This window comes from Haplochromis burtoni, unplaced genomic scaffold (assembly GCF_018398535.1).
Source record: "Haplochromis burtoni strain Fernald_Lab_line unplaced genomic scaffold, NCSU_Asbu1 Contig_6, whole genome shotgun sequence".
Taxonomy (NCBI): Eukaryota; Metazoa; Chordata; class Actinopteri; order Cichliformes; family Cichlidae; genus Haplochromis; species Haplochromis burtoni.
The window spans coordinates 1,458,190-1,477,081 of NW_024582367.1; the positions used below are offsets into that span (position 1 = coordinate 1,458,190).

The 18,892-nt window shown below is 41.7% G+C and overlaps 1 protein-coding gene across 1 annotated transcript in view; it reads right to left on the reverse strand.

Annotated features, from left to right (window-relative positions):
• The window catches only part of LOC102301375 (transmembrane protein 150A), a 29,779-nt gene extending 12,066 nt beyond the window's left edge, over positions 1-17,713 (reverse strand). The window contains exons 1-5 of the mRNA XM_005913748.3: positions 17,364-17,713; positions 14,724-14,849; positions 4,186-4,233; positions 1,901-1,987; positions 318-385 (exon numbers count right to left, since the gene is read on the reverse strand). Of these exons, the coding sequence (XP_005913810.1) occupies positions 318-385; positions 1,901-1,987; positions 4,186-4,233; positions 14,724-14,788 (268 nt within the window). The 5' untranslated portion in view covers positions 14,789-14,849; positions 17,364-17,713. The remainder of the gene's footprint in view (positions 1-317; positions 386-1,900; positions 1,988-4,185; positions 4,234-14,723; positions 14,850-17,363) is intronic.
• Positions 17,714-18,892: the final 1,179 nt, after the last annotated feature.

Consider the following 18,892-nt stretch of genomic DNA (forward strand, 5'->3'; position numbering starts at 1 on the left):
CCCTGAGCAAACCACAGAAAATCAATGCTTTTGGCACACAGAGTAGCTGTCCGTATGGTCAGAGGGTGAATGCTTGTGGGTCATTTTATTCAGAAAAAAGCAGTATCGATGGCCTAGATTGAAGTTTTCTCTCAGATTGAGGGCTGAGGCCAGAGCTGGCCGTGGATTCTGGGGAACAGAAAGTTGGCCGGAGCCTCTCCAGCTGAAAAAACAAGTCCTGTTCAACCAAGATGTTGGGTAAATATGTACGAGAGTAAAAAAAGAAAAAATACTATAAAAGCTGAATATTTGTAGACCAAAACCATCCTGGTTCTTACCCATAAAGGATCCGGTGCTGCATATGAGGCTGAAAAAGCAGCTTTCAGGTGGCAGAGTTCCACATTTACTACAATGGAAACACAGAGGAGAGGAGGGTGGTTAGTATGGGCTGTACTCAAACTACGACCCCCTGTGCTTGCTGTCATATACCCCCTTCTCCATATTTTACTTTTTTTTTTTACTGTGCACAACTGGAAAACCCATATTTGTGTGCTTAGCTGCTCTGTGATACTAAAAACCTGCCAGCATTTTTTCTATAAATATAGAGTCTTTGTGGGAGGTCAGAAAGAAGGACACACATCTGTATCTCCAGCTCAAAAGCATCCAAAACATTTTCCCATCTAGACACAATAAGCCGATTAGATTTTAATCTTGTCAGCAACACTTATTCAGCACCCTGGATGTTTTTGTGGGGGGAACATAAGACTTGTGAAGCACTTAACAAAAGCCTTTCTTTCTGCAGAGGTGAGGAGGAGCCTCGCTCGGGCAAGTGCGGACTTATCTAAGATCACGATCTTCACTGCAGCTGCTCGCCAAATATCACTGCAGTTTATCTGAAACCGGATTAGTTAAAGAAGCGGACGACATCACTTTCTGGAGCTACATGTAAGACTTGCAAACCCTAAAGCAACAGTTTCAGCTGATGTTTGTAACGCTGCATGGAAACAAAAACTGATTTTCAGCCCCATGAACAGCTGCAGATCTCGTGGATTCCTGACAGTTCACAAGGATTTACAGGTTGAAGCAGGCAGGTTTTTAAACTCTGAACTTTCGTAGCTTGTTAGTCCCTATTTCATGGATGTCAGATGCTTAAATTGGGTCAGTGAGCTTACACTGAGGGCTAGATGTGAGTTTGCTTTAATTTAATCCCCAAAATAAAAAACTACCTTGGATTTATTGGTTCGTGTCCTATAAAAGCCTCTTTACCTGCACTTTAAAACAGTCATGCAGTAGCATTTCCTCTGCCTTATCTATCATGATGAAACTTTGTTTTTCCAGCTCTGACACTTTGATATTTGGCTTGCATAAATATATTCTGTGAGTTCAACGACTTTCTGAAGACTTTGTTTGATGTCCGTGGCTCCACATTTCTGCTGGTGTGTTTTAAAAATGACTGTCCTCTTACTTTTGCAGCTTTTCTTGTGTTATTTCAATTAGTAGTTTTAGTAAAACAGGAAAATTTTGTTTCTTTTTTTAGAAAAGGACCAAAAATCAAGCACGTGCTTGCTCCAACTGAACAAAAGCAGCCATCCTCGAAAATAAACCACTGACCACAGCAGGGCGGTTTGCTGTGTCACATCATCTGACATCTGTGGTCATATCATGTGTACAGCATAACTTTTTTTGTGTTTCAGTGAAATTGTTATTACTGCAAAAGCAGAACTAGGACCATCAGTCTGCTTCCTCTTTGTGGTTTAATGAAGGATAGGGCAGGAATGACTGCAACGTGCAGCCGTTCTGTTCTTTGAAGTTCCCAAATGTTACAAGAAACCAGGAGTTTAGCAGGTAAGCAAACAGCAGCAGCAGCTTAGCATGGAAATTAAAGTCCACCTGTAACACCCGCAGAGGTGGGCTCACTGACCTGATGAGTGGTATGTTGTCCAGGGTGCAACACAGTACAGGTCCCCTCTGTAATGGAAGCGGCTCCACACAGGACTCATTGTAAACCCTAGAAAAACACACATGTGCATCCATTTATTTCAGTTATTCAACATGATTCAGTCGTTATCTCTCAGAGTGCCGAATTTCTTGCGGTTGCTCGAATTTCTTAAAGTAGGATGGGAGGCCTTCAACTATCAGCCCCATCTCCTTTTTCAGGATTATGCTTCAGACTTGGGACAGCATGGTCACTGGTGTTGGAGTTCGAATGCACCACCTAGCCGAGGCCTTTCTGCATGGATGCGTGAGTTCGCTACAGGTTCCAGCTTCCACCCACAGTCCAGAGACATGCAGTTAGTGCGGTTAGCTGAATGTGATTGGTCATCTGTCTCTGTGTGTTGGTTCAGCAATACAATGGCAACCTGTACACTGTGTCCCCCACCTATCCGAGATGGGCTTGATCAGGTGACTCCGGAGTATTGCTGTTATGGGCCCACACTGTTGGGGGATTTCCCATGATGCCACGCACTTCTTCTCCACTCTCATCTTTTTAGTCTCCATGTGTTTCCATTCCACTACTTTATGTCATTATGTTTATTGACTGACGTTTGCTGTTTGTGGCCTGAATCTGCAGGAGGTTTGTTCCTGTTAAAAGTGAGTTCTTCTTCTCCACTGTCGCCAAGTACTGCTTACATGGGATCATCGAAATGTAGGTTGTCTAACTCCCAGTAAAAAAGGTTGAGTAAAAATAAAAATGTGATCTTAGTGTTTCACACGAGATCAATGTCAATTCAGGCAAACTGAAGTGACCAAACGTGTTGAAAACTCTGTTAATGGTTGAGCATCAGCTGCGACACATTTGGCATGATAGCGCTCTTACTGTACGCAAATGACGGTAGAAAATTAACCCAAAATGTTTTCAGGTGAAAGGTCTTTTATGTAACACAGTTAATGTTCAGCTGCATACTTTGTTTTTATTTTGATTTCTATTCTCCATTTGTATGCAAGTGACTCAAACCGATGTCTCATTTAACTCAAATGCAAAATAGCAAACTACATTCCTGCATTACAAATGTTAAAAACTGGGTTTGTAACATTTTATCTATAAATATATACCTGTATTTACTAAGATACCTGTATATGCATGTAGACAGGGCCTAAATCTACATATATTTGCAGATACAGCACTATGGAGATATGTGGTCCCAATATCCCAGTGGCCATATGTTGAGAAGCAGGGTACACCCTAGACTGGTCAGAGTGTAACACAGTACCCGTGGAGAGCAAGCAAACCCCGAACACAGCTTGAGAGAAAGTCTGTTTTATGTGTTTTTATTTGTTAAGGACACGCTCCTGTTTACAGGTAAACACACAGAGTGAATCTTTAACCCTCATTATTTGATTTGGCTGATTTTGTTTTTTACAAACACTCAGAGAACTTATCAACTTCTAATCTGATATGATGACAATGTTATCCAACACTCGCTGCTTCACTCATTCAGCAAATAAGGAAAATCACTGTTATCATCCCTGGAGTTTTAGTTTGTAAATATAAATCCAAGATTCACTCTATTTATCTCTGAAGCTGCATTTCCACTCAAGGAACCCTGATATTTTCCACTGTGATCTATATTAAAGGCCACTGAAGATCACACAAATTAGTGTTTCAACCAATGGAGAAATCTCAACTTCTGGTTTAAGTGATGATGCTTTGCAAGTGGACTCATTAGTTAACATGTTTTTGTACATAAGTCACAATGTTTTTAGCATCTTTAAGCTTTCTTCCTGTTGAAAGGATTTTTTTCTTTCCCACTGTGCCCAAGTGCTTGTTATTGTGGGGTCTTTACCTTGCAAAATGAAGCACCTTGAAATGACTGTTATGATTTGTGATTTGATTTGGCGCTTTTTAAATGAAAGTGAACTGAATTGTCTGGTTTAACCAAGCAGAGCTGAACAGTTGAATGCAGTCTTGAGAAATTGTGCAACAATCCTGCTTAAGGTCTGAAGCACTTTGTGTAGTGTAGACATCTCTGACTCTTTTTTTTTATCTAATCCACAGTCAAAAATCTATCTCTGTGAAAGTGACCTCTGGTCACTGCACTGGAAACAATTTGGCAAAAGTTTCCTCGTCTCTTTGGGAACGTTCCTGATGTGGAGATGCAGCTTGTGTCTCTTTGGTGCTTTGAAGCAACATTAGCTGCTGACCAATACTATGGTCTTTAAAATGAACCTGATATGTGTGTTTGTGTGTCTGTGTGAGTGCTGTACCAGTTGTTCACAGGGCAGACGTGCTGGTTGTAGAGGGCCATCGCGTATCTGTGAAGACAAAGAAGAAGAAAATCTTTGGTCAAAGATCTGAACAGACGGTTAAAGAGGCAGACAGAAAATGATGAAGATTCAATCATGCTGTCAGGATACGGTCTGGAGATAACACTGGCTCTGCTCTCAAAACATGTCCAAAGCTCTGCCTCACTCGCTGTACTGCAGCATTTGAAAGTGTTGTCACATCCAACCACACGAACGTCTCCAGGCTCTAATAATGTTTTCCACTAACAAAACACACATGAATCACCACACGGTTGTTTTCAGAGACGGAGACAGCTCCTCTTCATCACACATGTGCGTCGAGCCGGACGGCTGCATATTAACATGTACTGTTACACCACAGGGATGTTTAAAAAAATGTCAGTTACACAAAACAACCTCCACACACACACACGCAGAGCCTAACAGCCAAACAGAGATCATTCATCACACACATAAATGCACAGTAGTACATTTTAGAAGCACATGTTCTCTTACTCCACCAATTAGGTGCAGACTCCTATCTCTCAAACTCAATGCTGGATTTCCATAAATTCTGAACAGACAGTAATTTCCTCCAGAGGATAAATGCTTCTGGTTTCGGTGATCCTCCGGCTTTCTGTCTGGCTGTACCAGGAGATCTTACACACAAAGGTTTGGCAACTATCAAATAGAGATTTTGCACAAACTATCCAGATTGTTTTTGTTTTTTTAATGCAAAACCCTCTGAGAAGTCCTTGAAAACAAGTTGAAAGTGCTGTTTCTCTCCAAATATAACTGGCAGTTGACTGAAACTCTAAAAGATGACGCCAACACAGAAGTACCAAAAACTGCAGTTCCTCTAATGGCCACTTGGGGCTGACTCCCCTGTTAAAATGCTCAACTTTACAGCATTAAAAAGTATTAAAATCTTTGATTTCTTCTTCTATTTTTGGCCTCTTCTTTTTTTCAGCCACCTTCATAAAACAGCTGTACAGAGTTGACCCTTTGAAGCCATAATTTCTACTTTTAGTCCTCTAATCTGAGTCGCTGAACTGGAGTCAAAATTTGTGCTGTTGGTGCATTTTTCTAGGAATTAACTTCTAAATAATATACTCTGCTTTGTGCTGCAGACCTCCCAGGAAGTCTGTCTGTGTCAATTATTTTACCACAATCTCTCAAACCTGATGACAATCCAGCTCCTTGTGAAGTAGACTGCAACAGAAATCCCTTCAGTTTTACTCTTCAACTCTTTTCTACTTAGGTTTAAGATCAAAAGCCTGCAAAATGCTTGACATTTCTACCACCTCGGATGATACTTAAGCACAAACTCATAAATCTGCTAATGAAGTTGCATTACAACTGCCAGTTACAACAAGTCTACGCATGTGTTGCTGTAACCTGGCTAACCTGATTCAGAAGGTGTCCACTCTCCTCTGTAAAGACATACATGGATTAAGTCACATGTGCTTCTTTTTCAAAGTGTGTGGCATAAAAACTCTACAAATACTCATTTTTACCACATTCAGACAAATTAAAACAGGTTGTTACCAAAATAAATAACCAGTGGACATAAAATCTCCCATATTCCACACCATAATGTTGGTGGTGCACTATCACTCAGGTTGAAATATGTCACAAATGGCCCATTAGCCTCTTTCAAAACAACTGTAAGGACATATTGCACCATAGATCAGATACACAGGACTCAAAAAAGCAAGATGCCAACAGACATGTGACCGCTGGAGCGTCTTTATTGATCGCTGATAACGAGGGAATTCTCGGGTCAGAAGAATTGATTTGCCCTTTACAAAGTTGATGTGGAGTGAGTGGCCTGACAGAGGCCGTCCACTCTCATCCACTTCCCTCCCTCCCACGACTCATCTTTTTTAGTCCTGCTGCATGTACTTGAAAACTGCATGCCGTGTAAACTAAAGTGAAGATCACGGTGTGAATGAGCCGTTAAACTAGAGACTCAGATACACCGCCTCTCTCATCCCATCAAATACTTCAGTGTTCTCAAAGCTGTCAGCGCCGCCAAATCACACAGAAGGTGACCTTTGGATTCGGTGCTGTGATGCATCGAGTTCAGGCAACAACGTGATGGATTCTTACTGCCAACACGTGAAATACGAACACTTGTAAAGCACTCTTTGTTTGACCGATGTGTTTCAGTCTTTGGCAGGGACCCTGGTGAATGGCTACCACCCGAAACATGCAAGTCTACCAGTAAAGTTTCTCTACATACAAGTGTTGCTGGAGGTCAATCTTTTTGGTCTTCCCCGTGCACCCTGGAAATAGGTAAAGTTTTACCAGCAATCAAACCAAATTGAAAACTGTGTTTTCTGTGTAAACCTAATCAAAGATTCTTTTCAGTGCAGCATCGGTCACTGCATGAAGTGTAACGTCATCAAACCTCCTATAAGCACTGATCCTCATGCTCTGGCACGCTAGACTCGCTGCAGTCTTCTCCTTAATGGGAAAAGAAAATCACAGCTGTGGCACTGAAATAGAAGTTGAAACAGGAAATGGCATACTTCCAGTAACTTTCTGTTGGCACTGCCAAAGCACCTTTCACAGGATTCATACTGCTGTGTTAAATCTACCCCGAAGATCCCTGCAAATCCCTTTGAAACCTGAAAGCATAATCTACCATATATAACACCTGTTTCAATCCGGGGACCAGGAGGCATACAGTGCTGCCAGGGCCAACCTGAGAAGAGGCATCAAGACTGCCAAGCAGCGGCACAGGAGGCGTATCGAGGCCAGGTTTGAGAACAACACAAACCCAAGGCAGGTCTGGGAGGGCATCAGGGCTATCACGGACTACAAAAGAAGAACACCATCACCCTCAGCCGACAGTTCTACTCTGGCTGAGGATCTAAATCTCTTTTATGCCCGTTTTGATAGGGAGAACACCGACCCTGTCCTGTCCCCTCTCCCCTCAACCGATCCTGCTCCAGTCCTGAGCACTCATGAGCTGAGGCGTGTGTTCCGGAGCATTAACACCAGGAAGGCGGCCGGGCCAGATGGAGTGCTGGGCCGGGTGCTAAAAGACTGTGCTGCGGACCTGGCGGACGTCTTCACCTCTATATATAACACCTCGTTGTCCTGTTCACTGGTACCATCCTGTTTCAAAGCAGCAACCATCGTTCCCATCCCAAAACAGTCAAATGTCACATGTCTGAACGATTTCAGACCTGTGGCACTCACCCCCATTCCCGCCAAATGCCTGGAGAGACTGGTCATTAAACACATCAGAGCTGCTTTTCCACCATCCCTGGACTCGCACCAGTTTGCATACAGGGAGAACCGGTCAACCGAGGATGCGATCGCCACAGTGCTGCACACATTACTGAAGCACTTGGAACACAGGAACACCTATGCACGGCTCCTCTTTGTAGACTACAGCTCGGCTTTTAATACCATCCGGCCATACAAACTCCGTCCCAAACTCCACCAACTGGGACTTAACTCCTCTCTGTGCAACTGGATTGTGGACTTCCTCACTAACCGTAGACAGAGTGTCAGAGTGGGTAAGAACACCTCTTCCACCCTTGTGGTCAACACCGGTGCCCCTCAGGGGTGTGTCCTGAGCCCTCTGCTATACACTCTCTTCACCCATGACTGTATTTCCTCCTGCGCGTCCAATCTCATTGTTAAGTTTGCAGATGACACTACAGTGCTCGGACTTATATCCAACAACGATGAGACAAACTATAGGACAGAGGTGCAACAACTAGAGTCATGGTGCCACGACAATAACTTGGTCTTAAACACCAAAAAGACCAAGGAGATCATTGTAGATTTCCGGAAGAAGGGTCATAACAACCATCTGCCTCTCTTCATTGGCAGTGAGGCGGTGGAGAGGGTGAGCAGTTTTAAATTCTTGGGGGTAACTGTGACCGAGGACCTGTCCTGGGGCAACCATATCACCTCAGTTGCACGGAAGGCCCAACAGCGCCTCTACTACCTGAGGAGACTGCGGAGCGCACACATTCCCAGATCTCTGATGTTGAACTTCTACAACTGTGCCATCAGCAGCGTTCTGACGTATGGATTTCTAGTGTGGTTCCCCAGCTGCACCAAGGCCGATCAGCAAGCACTCCAGCGGGTGGTGAAAGAAGCTGGCAGAATTATTGGAACAAGTCTGCCAGAGATCAGTAATATCTTCCCCACTCGCTGTCTGAGGAGGGTGCACAGTATCCTGCGGGACCAACATCACCCTGCGCGCCACCTTTTCCATCTGCTGCCCTCAGGGAGAAGGTACAGGTCTATACAGGCCAGAACATCCAGACTGGCCAACAGCCTGTATCCACAGGCTGTGAGGCTCCTGAACTCTCTGCCCCCCTCTCACGGACAATAACCATATCCAACTTCTTAATAGCAATGAACTGGTCTGCATTGGTGCATCATATCTTTATTCTCTTCCCCCTCCTGCCCCCCCCCTTTCTTAAATAGATAACTATCATATCTGATATCATATCTCACAGTACAATAATATTGAATGGGTTGCATTGTTGTATTTTGTCATGTTTCTCAGGTCTTTGTCTGAATTTCTACGAACATTATTGCTAAGGATTGTCTTATTGCACTGGAGTCACACTGGGTTAAATATGTACACTTGGGTTTTAAGGGGTATTTATTATTTTCTTCTTTTTTTTTGGGTTGTATGGAAGCCCCAAACGCAATTTCATTGTTCTTGACAATGACAATAAATAAATACTACTACTACTACCCCATAACCTGATGTGCTCCTCCCTGTAACCACATGTCACATCATCACACCCTTTAGCCACGTCCACACTAATACGTTTTCATTTGAAAACGCATCTTTTTCTCTCCGTTTTGGCCTCCCGTCCACACTGAGACGGCATTTTTGTTCAAGGAAAACAGAGCTTTTTGAAAACGCTCTCCAAAGCAGATACATTTGAAAACGCCGTTTTCGTGTCACAGTGTGGACCGTGTAAACGGAGCTTTTTGGAGCTGTGACCAATTAAACTAAGATAGCAGAGGGCATTATACAGCAGCTGTTTTGTTTTCTCTCTATTTTGACAGCCCTATTAAAGATTAATATCAGTCTGCACATGCTCCAGAGAGCTTTTCTTCAAATCCCTTAACTCTCACTCGCTTTTGCAACTTTGTACTTTTGTGTTACTCGCAGCAACAACTCCGCCTCATTGTTAGTCCATTTAAAAAACTCGGTGCTTTTCCTCTACCTTTTGCCGCAATGTTTCAAAGAGCTGGTGTTGTGCCAAAAAGTGATCGTCTGCCAAAAACTGATTGCTGGTATTTAAACTGCTAGTAACTTGTTGGGCTATAATATGTGAAACATATGTCAAATGCATCCCTCATGGATGACATAAAGTCATATTGAGCCACAAACAACATTCGTGTAACAAGGTAGAAGCCGCAATCAGTTTTTGGCAGTGACTTTTATATAACCTTTATTTATGCAGTTAAAAAAAAAAAATCTCATTAACATTACAAATGTCTTTTGTAAGAGTAAGTTGGCCAAGAGGACAGCAGAAATGGCAGCAAATATTACAATAGTTCTGTAAAAATATTTTAAGTGGGGATAAAGGACCGGATTGGTTATAATGTAAGTACAATAACACAGAGTTGTAAAGATACTTGAAAAAACAGATAATTTTTAAATTCTATATATAACCCCTTTGTAAACGCTGTTCACCGAAGTCTATTTACCAACATACATAAAGATATTACACATAAAAAATACACGGAAACATTGGAAATCAGTTTTTAGCAGGCAATCACTTTTTGGCACAACACCAGAAAGTAAATAAACGGCAGACAGTCAAAGGAGCTTGCAAAGAAAAGCGTCTGGACTTCTTTAAGTTGCTTGAAGACGTTTCACCTCTCATCCGAGAAGCTTCTCAAACAGCCACTTCACAAGCGCATGGCACAACACAGAAGAGCCACCTCCACAGGACAAGACTCAGCAGTCCATCTGCATCTAAAGGATAAAGGTCACTCTTTCGAGGATGCCAATGTTCACATTTTGGACAGAGAGGACAGATGGTTTGAAAGAGGAGTGAAAGAAGCCATCTATGTCCACTGTGAGCGACCATCTTTGAACAGAGGCGGTGGTTTACGACACCAACTCTCTGCCATCTATAATCCAGTTTTGAGATCCCTTCCCAGACGCCTTAACGCCCACTCACATCCTGGGCCATCTGACCTCAGGAATTCGCATGATAAGGTGGGGCCAGGTTTCACAATGAACACACCCGAAACTCTGGCTGATTGGGACCCACGCCCAGTTTCCCACCTTGGCTCAGGCGATTAGAGGATCATCAGGGGGTCCTTTTGTCCCTCTGTGGGGGGAAACTCCCACTAGGTTTATATCTGGGACTCTCCACCATTTGACCTTAGAACTGAAGAAGCTTCTCGGATGAGAGGTGAAACGTCTTCAAGCAACTTAAAGAAGTCCAGACGCTTTTCTTTGCAAGCTCCTTTGACTACGATGACCTGGATGACTGAGAACCTTCACAGACATAAACGGCAGACAGAAATGAGGCAGGCTGAATCTTCTTGCGTTTCACGGATGAGCAGTACTGGACCGTAAGCGTTTTCGGCCGTTTCAATGTGGACGCACAACTCTGTGAAAATGACTGAAAATGATATTGTGGAGCGGAGCGTTTTTAGACAAAAATGCCGTTTTCAAATTTATCCGGATGAGTGTAGACGTAGCCTGCGACTATTGTGATCGGCCAGTTCAACAATCATCGCCTCCACATCAGGACTCACACGTGTCAGTAAATTCATGGAGGGAGATTACCAAAATAGATATAAGGAAAAGTACAAAGAAGTGAAAAAACTTGACGGACATTTTTGCCAAAAAAACAAAAAGTGAAACTGACCACAAACTGACCCATGAGGGAAAAAACTCACAAGATACTTAACACACAATGCATCAGCCCAAACGTGAATGCTGGCAACGGCCACGTGCATGGATTCACTGCAGAGGTCAAAATATGAGCATAAACCACCACCCTGCCCACCTCCTAATAAACATGCAGCATGCGACAGTCCAGCTCTAGCTGATGTTTTGGGAGAGCAAGTTGCTCAGTTGTGACCTATTACTGATTTTAATACAAAGAACGAGTTAAAAAAAAAAAAATTCATTTTGGAAAAAACAAAAAAAGAAAAGTCATTTCTCCCTTCAGATGTGACACATTTCAGCTTGATATAAATAATTTACTTCGCTTTGGTTAAAGTGTAAAACTCAAACTCCTCATGTTTTCCCGCAAAAAGCCTCACACAGCTGCCCAGAGCTGTGGAGTTTTTAGGTCATGACAAAAGCTGACAAAGCATTCAAAGGCAGAAACAGACAGGTGTCGACGTGCCTGAAAAAACAGCAGGAGGACGGGGATTACAGATTCAAGCTTTAGAGGCCCGGCGTGAAGAACTCTCGCACTCATTTAACAAAGGACACTGTGAATCCTCTCACACTTTGAGAGGAAAAGAAATCAGCTGTTTCCCAGCATCCTAGTCTATAGAAAGTGCAAGAAGGCGTTATCCAGAGGTCATCCAGCCTGGGAGCACAGATGTTGGATAGCTTTTTTCCTCAAGAGATCATTATCAGGAGCAATAACTCATCTGTGCCACTCTTGATAGACTTACACAATCCTACACTGACTTTTATACGTTAATTATTATTGACTGACCTTTTCATACACAGAAATGAGCCTCCAACTAACCATTACATTTCATTAAAAGGTTACACCAAGAATCCAGTATTAGAAAAGTATTCTGGTCTCTTCAGGAACTCGTGTGTGGTGATCAAAGGAAACAGTTCCTTTTTTTATGCTTTTATTTGCTTTTTTGCTGGGAGCTCTGTTACTTGATGAGGTTTTATCAGTTTTATCCTGGTTTAAGTATCAAAACAGGACATTGCAAATCAAAATCCTGACTTTAAGTAATTTGATTACATGTACATTTTCCCTAAACAATTCTCCATAAAGTACAGTGAAAAAATGTTAAATTCAATGGACTCTGGTCAGTGATGATTTAAGATAAATGCAAAATTGTGAGATTTGTTTTTAGTGGGGGACTTTTCGCAGTTCTGTTTAAAGAGAAATGAAATATTAGATTTTATTTTTTTAAAAACGATTGACTTTCATCACCTTCGAGAAAGTTAAAATGTATATTTAGTAGGGCTGAACGATTATGGAAAATAATCTAATTGCGATTTTTTGCCCCAATATTGCGATTGCGATGCGATATGCGATTATTTTTTAAGGTCTTTGTCTTCTGTATTATTAAACAAAGACAAGCAATACATCATATAGTATGGCCAATACTATATTACATTAATTTTAAACTGTTCTTTCCTGGAAGACAGACCTCTGTTATGATGACATGAGGTGATGCATGAATTGATGACTGACATTTTTATTTAACTTCTTCAATCACAACAGTATATTTGAACATACACAATAGTTTATTTTTAGCTTACAAACATCTGAGCATAAAGTGCTGACAAGGAACCCTGGTGTAAACATTAAAATGAAAGTCAGTACAATGTGCCGATTGCAGAAATATACATTAAAAAAATCAGTGGCTTTACCACACTCAGTTTTTCGACATCTGTGAACTACTAGACAGTCATTCAATTAAAAAATAATATTAAATAAATAAAACTAATAAATAAAAAATACACACATCTTACTGATCTCTGCAGTCAGTAACATTACACATAAAGTGCAAACATAATAGCAATTGTATAAACACACACACAAACACGCCTTTAAAATTTAAAGGCGTGAAATTGGACGGTCTAGTTCTGATTAGCGTCACCGCTGTCTCGGTGGAGTTTAATAAACTCGGCCGTCTGCTTCTTGCTATCTAAAATATAACCAGACACTGGTGTAAATTCTCGACTGTCTCATACTTCTGTTTAATCAGTTTTCTGTTTGACGTTTAGTCAGCTGTGTGAAAACCAAGGAGGAACCCACCCGGGGGATTAATAAAGTTTTATTTTATCTAATCTAATAACTTTAATCTCAGCCAAACCGATTTACTCACGAACAAACAAAACACTGAAAAAAGCCCAACAATAACATTTTTAGGTTGTCTAAGTGACTTATATATTACGTTTAACCCGAGCAGCGAAACTCCGCGGTGATCTGAAAATGATGTGCCGGGAGTTGTGCCGTTCTCGGCCGCATCAGTAACCCTCGAGCTTCCGGCTAGCTGTCGAGCTGGTGGGTAGCAGACGCCTCTGAAAACGTCGAAGCACTTTTGCAAATATGGGATATCTTGATAAACCGAGCAGATATTTGATGTTTACACAACTACTTTCTCGCCTGAAAATATGTTAAAAGTTTATTTTGTGACCCAGAAAGATTAGTATGAGTAATTTTAAAACTTAGTAGCGGCCGCCATCGCTGGAAACTGGAGTTTGGCTGGGCCGCGCTATGAATTCTGGGATATGGTAGTAATTTGGACAGCCTTCGGCGCGTCGCTGTGACGTAATCGGTCTACAAATGCGGCCTCAGGAGGATGCAGCCCATGAATTTGGACATGTCCAGAGTATAATCGCAGCCTTTGCGGTTAGAAAATTGCACTTGATCATGTCGCGATATTATCGCAAATGCGATATATCGTTCAGCCCTAATATTTAGTGCTAAAAATATGGATAAAATTCTAGAGTCTGACTCACACAACTGAAGCACAGACGTATTGGATGGTTTGTGACAATTAACCGCACAAAAAACACAAAATTTAGTGGCTGCATGTCGACATCCACCTATCGCCCAGCAGCCGTACCCTTAACAATGTCAAACTTTAAGCCTTAAAGCATTTAAATGGGTGAGCTATGAAGAAATATCCAAGCGTGTTACAAGTGTCATTAGCAGGACAGAACAAACAGTTTTTCAGAGCAGGCTGCAAACATGCTGGTCATTTTAACATGAGAGCCTATTGGGATAGGCTCATCTTTGATGGCTGCCTCTAGTGGCTATCAGAGGAACTGCAGTTAACCACAAACAGAGATTCTTGGGTCTCTTCTCAGGAGTTCTTACATGCCTGCAGGAACAAGCATTAACTCCAGCCGGGGAGGATTTTTAAAACAACTCTTTGCCTGCAAAGTCCTGAAATGAAGACTAAGCGTTTTTTCTGGCTTCCAAAAAAGGAAAACATTTCACATGCATGAACTTTGCACCGTCAGTCGACATCATGGTGACCGCAGCAGGGATAACAGATAACATGTGTGACCACACTCGTGTGCAGACAGCTTGACTCGTGAGTTGTCTTTTAGAGGAAGAAAGATCACCTTCATCACTACACACTTATTGATTCCAAGGCTCGTATTTAAAGAGGAAGCAGCTGAATGTATTTACCCTAACGAGTCCTAATCTTATCCAAAAGAAGTAAATGTTTACGTGAGTGTTTCAAGAGCTGAACTTTAAATACATATTTAAACTTTGAGTGTACAAACAGACACGGGAACCTCCTGCAGATGCTGCTGCGCGGCTTGTTTACTCGGAGGTACTCACACCACCCATATTCCTGTGATGATGAAGACAGGCAGGCTGACGGGAAGGATCATCCAAGGCGACATGACGGGCGCCAGGCGATCTCCGCCGCAAACGACACCAACGGACACAGGCTTCGTTACAGACCTGAAGGAGCGCAGACACAATCAGTCAGGGAAAACAAACGTACAAATATTACAATCACAAATCCTGAAATCAGGATTCCTGATTGGTAATTAGCTCTTTAATCCATCTATAAAACTCCCGCCTGTTCCAGCTCCTATACTGAACTTTCCTCTATACTTCCCTATACCACACCACTTTTTTGTCTTCCAATATTTTTGGTCCTTTTTTTCCACATTTACCGAAACCTGCACTGCTTTATATTCAGTTTCAATCAAATAAAACCTTTAGAGCTCTTTGCCATATTACGTGCATTTTTTTACATGATGATTTATTGTCTTTCATTTAGATTTTTACTCACTGGGTTTGTTTCTTTCTTGGTATGTGTGTAGTAGATTGCATTTTGTGTTGCACTTTAATTTCTCAAGCGATTCTTGTTTTACTAAAGCTGCTGCGTTTATTGTTTGCTGTAAGATTGGAGTTTCGCAGTTTTTAGAGTATATCTTATGTTAAAAGTGAGGGTTTGTAGCTTTTCCCTACTTTATGTTTCATATGCTGAACGTCTTTTGCATTTTGGAGTGTCGGTTGAACAAAACAAGACATCTGTGAGAGATGTGCAGTCCCCTTGCAGTGATGTAAGGGGGAGAATATTACATCTTGAACAACGTGTTTTGTGTCTGTCGTGCAGGTCCGATGTAGCGGCCTGCAGCAGAGATGACGAGCTGTCAAACTTGTACCTTCATCACTTTCTCCACAAATACATCAGTGCTTTCCCACACAGAGCGAAACAAACAGTAACCTGTGAAAACGACGGGCCAATGCTCAGACCTGCAGTCCTGCTTCTGTCTGTATGGCTATTTTCCTAAATAAACATATAAAACTATAGAGCAGCTCTCAGTCCACACACCAAACTGAAACCTTTTTATACAGGACACTGATTTATGTTTTGGCCGAGGTATCACAGTTTCTGTCCTCGGACATGTTATCGTCCTGTCACAGATTAAGCACAGTAAGTTTGAACTTTACAGAGTTCAGTGAATTACTGCCAGTCATTCATAAAAAATATGCACATTTAGGGCTCAGCACATAACTTGAGTATTACTATTTTTGTGACTTGTTACACAAACAATTCCTATAAAGTTGGGACACTGTTAAAAGAAAATCCCATAGAGCCATATTTTATTCACAACAGAACAAAGAAAACACATAAAATGTTGAAAAATGTTAGCTTAATTTGAGTTTGATGGCAGCAACATTTGGGACATCTAACAGAGCATAATGTCACCGACTGATTCCAAGAATCTGGAGGAATCGCTGTGCGCAGGGAACAAGGCTAAAAATCAATAGTGGCTGGCCGTGATCTTCAGCTCTCAGGCGGCACTGCGTCATAACCAGACCTGATTCTGTCATGGAAATCACTGGATGGGTTCAGGAACACTTCCAGAAATCTCTGTCTGTGAACTCAGCTCACTGTGCCGTACACAAACGCAGGTTAAAGCTCGATCGTGCATAGAAGAGCAAACATGTTCGAGCAACATCACCAAAGCTAATTTAAAACAACCTGAGGAAAAGTGTGAAGATGTTCTGTGATCACACAAATCAAAATCCTCCAGACCAAAGAGGAGAAGGACCCTCAGCTCTGAGTATATTCAGTTTTCAAACCAGAACGGGACAACATTCCTCTCCCACGAGCCCAGCAGCTGCTCCAGATGTTTATGAGCTGTTGTTAAAGGAAGAGAGGATGCTGCACAGTGATAAACATGTTGCTGGCATCACTTTCAGGTTCACCTTATTGTTTTATGAGATTTACAAATCATCGCTTCTTTTAATTTCACACTTAACAGAGTCCAAAAAGTAACTTTTACACTTTATCCTCAGTTATAACAGGTGTCGGCTTATTTCCACCTGTTTTAAGGGGGAATACAGATTTTCACATGCAAAGTATGCAATTATCTTATTAAATTCTACATTAAACATGAAATATTCTATATTCAATCTGCCTGTAAACGTTCAGCTTTACCGTTTTTGAACTCGTTTATCTGACGTGATAAATGTAAAATTTAATGTATAATAACTAGACTTGAAAACACAAGCTGAGTCAGATTTTGACATTTTGAAATTCATTTTTGGGTTTTTTCTTCTTTTTTATTTTAGGCGTGTTTTGTTAAAAATCACACAGAAACTGCAACACGTGCGTTATTTTTTAACACAGCCTTTCTAAGACTGTAATAAGGAATGCTTCAAATAAGTAGCCTGCATGTTGTTTAATATTAAAGTAAAATGTCTGGGAAACATCATAAAATTATAAAATAGTTGAGGTTACAGGTAATCACGTGCAATAAAAACTGACTAACATTAAGTCTTAAGTTATTATAAAATCTTTAATTATTGCCACAGTTTAGTCTGTAATTTCAGATTATTCGTGTTCCTGCTGTGCGTCTATTTGACCTCATTAACCCCTCTGAGCTTGATCAGCTGGCCTTCATGCTTTAGATGCATGACAACCTGAGATGCACAGCTTCAGTCCTCGGATCCTACCTCTGCCGCTCAGCGAGAGCTCCTCAGTCTCCGCGTCTCCTCCCAGCTCCTCCAAACTCGGGGAAAAGTTGCTGAAAAGTGAGGCCGAGCTGGTGTTTCATCGTCCAAACGTGGCTGCAGGTGTATCACTTCATCGGGATCGGGAGAAGAGACGGATGAGGTGGCGTCGGTACGATCCTGCTCCCGAGGCAGCCCGCTGAGCTGTGGTGGGAGGTGAAGAAAGCAGCTGGAGTCGGTGACTGGTAGCTCCTCCCACCCACGCGGGTGGAGGCGAAGGTTATTCTAACCCGACAGTCATCGCTGCTTTAAAGCTCGCACTGCTTCTGGGAAATCTCTGCCACTTTTTTCATGTTTTATGAGTCTAAAACACGGGTGTGGGTGGGCAAACGGGACTTCTGCGTGCTCCAGGAAACTAATTTCACTAATTGATTGCAGTCAGACAAGTTGCACATCCGGGGCTGCTGAGCCCGGAGTTTAGTCAGGATTCTGCAAAGTTTGTTCCAGATGTTTCACTGGGAAAACCTGAATGTATGAGAAAAAGTTACTGTCAGGTTGAATGAGCTTTAAGAAGTTCCACCTCTCTAAACCTCTTATTGAAAGGAACATTTGAGAGCTAAAGACTTCAAAAATTATCCATAGAAATCCGAAAAAGTCAAATAAAATGACGTCTCACAACTTTCTTCTGCCATTACAACCACTATAATATATCTCATAAAGAGAAAACAGGTGAAAATCATAGTTTAATTCCACGTTTTACTAAATTGAGTTCAAAACTAATACTTGTATCTGCAGAAATTTAGACCTGGTGTTACAACTTTGATCTAACCATGGATGTCAAACTCATTTTACACGGTAGACCACAAACAGCCCACTTTGATTCTGAGTGAGGCGCCACTGAAACTCCCCTTTCTGTCAGTGTAAAGAAATACATTAGTGTATCTATAACAGCAATCCCTGAGATTAAAAGTGTAATTTCAAAAGCATGTCGTGATTTTTCTATAAATAAAATTAGTCAAAATACAGAAAAAGCTCTGGTAAGCTCACTGGCCCGACTGTCCTGTACGAATATAAAACATAAAGTTCTGGTTAATTCACAGAGATTTATTTTATAAAGTAAAAAAAATAGGAACTTTTCTACCAGTCAGTTGTTTATATGTTACTTAACTATTTTGGTGTATGAACGGCAGTGGGGGAGGTCTGAGAGCAGGAAAGGAGGAGGTCGAGTGGAGGTGGGTTGCAAAGTGGCTCGCTGACGCACAGCAACTGTGAGAAGGCTAAAGCAGCTTAAGAAATAAACCATATATGAGATCTGAGCTGAGCTGGCAGTGAGATCAGCTGATCAGAGTTCAACTTTGTTTACATTCATCTGCTGCGTGTCTTTAACTTTTGTCCACTTTCGCTGTTTTTTGTATTTTCTCTTCTCTTCTCTTCGCTGTCCCTTCCAGTTCTGGTTCTGTTAGAGGTCTCTTCCTGTGAAAAGACAGTGTCGCCAAATGCTACTAAATGATTGTTGGGGTTCTCTATCGAAT